Genomic DNA, 2,836 nt, shown 5'->3' on the forward strand with positions numbered 1-2,836 from the left:
GCCGCCGGCTTTAGCTGTAATTAATTGGTAGCAATAAAAGGTAATTTTGCAAAATTTTAGGAATTATACTTTTATTAATTTATACTAAGATATTAAATTTACTTAAAGTTATAATCATGTATAAATTAAAAAAATTTTATTATAATAATTTAATTTATTTACGAACAGTATTGTCACCTAATTAAAAGAATTTTACTTAAATTATTTTAATGTATTCTAAATTATTCAACTGTGATTAAATATTTTTAGATAAAAAATGGATTTACGAGGTAATATTTTACAAGTATTTTTTGATAATCCATCAGACAAAGAATATGAGCACTTTCCACCTGAAAGAGAACGTCATATTAAAAATCCACATTATTTTGAAAATGTTGTTTTGACATATACTTTAACCGGAAAGACTTTGAAAGCAAGGATGAAGAGACTTTTGCTGTATTACTTTAATTTTGCGCAGGTAGTTCTGTATTGAGTTAATTGCAGTCAAATAACATTAATATTTTGTTTAAATAGATTTTAAATCACATTTCCGAGTGGAAAAACATACGTATGAAATGTTAGTGCAAACTCTTGAACAACGTTTACATCGCGAGCACAGTCCTGAAAAAATGCCTCCAGGAAAACAAATAGCCATTGCTTTATGGTTCTTTGGTAATCAGGAAGTTTACAGGTTAGTATGTTTTACTTCATATGAAAGATTTTTATTAAAGCATATTTTTTTAGTTATATAAAATAGTTTTGCTTCCTTTAATTTTTATTTTACTTGTCTTTGAGACTTTCTTGAGTTTTTATATATTTTCAAAAAATATATATATATTATTTTACAAAAAATATATAGTTTTTGGAAAGAAATAATTAAATTAATTTTGCATATAATTATCTAGGTTATATTGACTAAGTTTTATAAAAAGTTTTACAACTGTTGTAAAATTTTTTCTTTACTGAAGTTATTAAAAACGCCTTGATTTTTTAAACCAAATTATGTAAAGTTTTGTTCTCTATATTTATATACATATTCGATAAAGATATTTTGGTATTATTGTTATATATTTTTAATAAAGTTCATATGTAATATTATATTGCATTAGCAATATGTTAAAATTATTTAATTTCCTTGACTATACAATTTGTATTTGTGTATATTTACATACACGCATATATGTACACATACACATCCATATATGTAACTTTTTACAGATCAATTGCAGATCGATTTGGAGTATCGAAAGATATTGTTTGGAAGTGTGTATATGAGATTGCAATGCTACTAACTGAAGATGCCTACAGATATATAAAATGGCCTGAACCACATGAAATGGTTTTCATTGAAAGAGAATTTCGTCAATTACATGGTTTTCCTGGAGTAATTGGTGCAATTGATGGTTCCCATATAACAATAAGTGCACCTACAGAAAATCCTGATAATTATATTAATCGTAAAGGGTATCATTCAATTTTATTACAAGGAATTTGTGATCATACATTAAAATTTATTGATGTTTTCACGGGAATGTGTGGGAGCGTTCACGATGCAATAGTATGGCGTTTAAGTGACATTGCAACATTAATAGCACAAGATGAAAATAGATACTTTCAAAATCAGTATCATCTTCTAGCAGATTCAGCATATCCATTATCAAATTATATGTTAACTCCATATCGAGATAACAGTCATTTGAACAATGTACAAAGAAGGTTTAATACAACACTATCAAGAACACGTGTAGTCATCGAGCGTACTTTTGGGATGTTAAAAGGATAGATTTAAAAAATTAAAATATATTTACATGTATACAGAGATGATACCTTTAGTTATTATCACTTGTTGCATCTTACATAATATATGCATAGAAAATGAAGATGCACCTATAGATGACAATAGATTTGACGAAATAGAAATACAAGGTAATGACATTGCATTTATAAATGGAGCAGAAAAAAGAGACATTATCTCTAATTTATTATAAAATTGCTTTTATAAAATGTAATGTCTTTATTATAAATATGTATATTTAAACTTATATATATAAAAACGTATATATATGAATACATACATATACAGGGTGGGGCATTTTAATCGCTTCAGTTAGATATCTTGGAAAATGTGGAAAATACGGTAAAACGTTTCAGACAAAACTTGTATGGATTGGAGGGGAACAAATAATGGTAAACTCAATTTTCGAAAATATCGGGTTTTGAAAATCATGAAGGTTATTATTATCCTCTTAAATGGAATTATGATTTCTTTTACAGAGTCTGATTCCTTTTATTCTATATATAAAAGTATTGAGCATTATCGAAAAATCAATTGTTTAAGAGATATTTTATACTTCATTTTGATATAAAATGTAAAATATCTCGTAAACTATTGATTTTCTGATAACTTTATCTTAATACTTTTGTATACAGAATAATAAGATGAATCAATTGATGTAAAGAAAACACATAAGTGCTTTTCAAAAAAGTTATGAGATATTTTTTCTGGGGCCATTAAAATGCCCCACCCTGTATATATGTATATTATATATTAAACCTTCAACTCTTGTTGCTAAATCTAAGCCATTATATAAAATTAAATCATCTTGAACATGTAATAATTTAATTATAAAAATAGTGTAAAATTACAAAATGATATATTGCGAAACAAAATTGTTAAACATAAAATAATTATAAACTTTTGTATTAAGAGAATTATAATGTATACCTGAATAATGTATTTTTGCAAAATTTGGAAGAAAAAGGAATGTAAGGTTGATAACATAAAAATCAATAACATAGGCCCATATTTATTATATGTAATAAATAAACATTTATTATATGTAATTATGTGTAATAT

At 25.2% G+C, this 2,836-nt stretch overlaps 1 protein-coding gene across 3 annotated transcripts; it reads left to right on the plus strand.

Annotated features, from left to right (window-relative positions):
- LOC108761813 (putative nuclease HARBI1) lies at window positions 1–1,974 on the plus strand. Of its 3 annotated transcripts, none has more exons than XM_018508540.1 (4): window positions 1–40; window positions 250–269; window positions 514–670; window positions 1,198–1,974. In XM_018508540.1, exons 2-4 carry the CDS (start codon window positions 257–259, stop codon window positions 1,760–1,762), a joined length of 735 nt encoding a protein of 244 aa, XP_018364042.1. In that variant the 5' UTR covers window positions 1–40; window positions 250–256; the 3' UTR covers window positions 1,763–1,974. The 3 variants fall into 3 exon arrangements, with proteins under 3 accessions (XP_018364042.1, XP_018364044.1, XP_018364043.1); XM_018508542.1 differs by having other exon boundaries at window positions 17–40; window positions 250–457; XM_018508541.1 differs by having other exon boundaries at window positions 17–40; window positions 250–435.
- Window positions 1,975–2,836: the final 862 nt, after the last annotated feature.

This window comes from Trachymyrmex cornetzi, unplaced genomic scaffold (genome assembly GCF_001594075.2).
Source record: "Trachymyrmex cornetzi isolate Tcor2-1 unplaced genomic scaffold, Tcor1.1 scaffold263, whole genome shotgun sequence".
Lineage (NCBI taxonomy): Eukaryota > Metazoa > Arthropoda > Insecta > Hymenoptera > Formicidae > Trachymyrmex > Trachymyrmex cornetzi.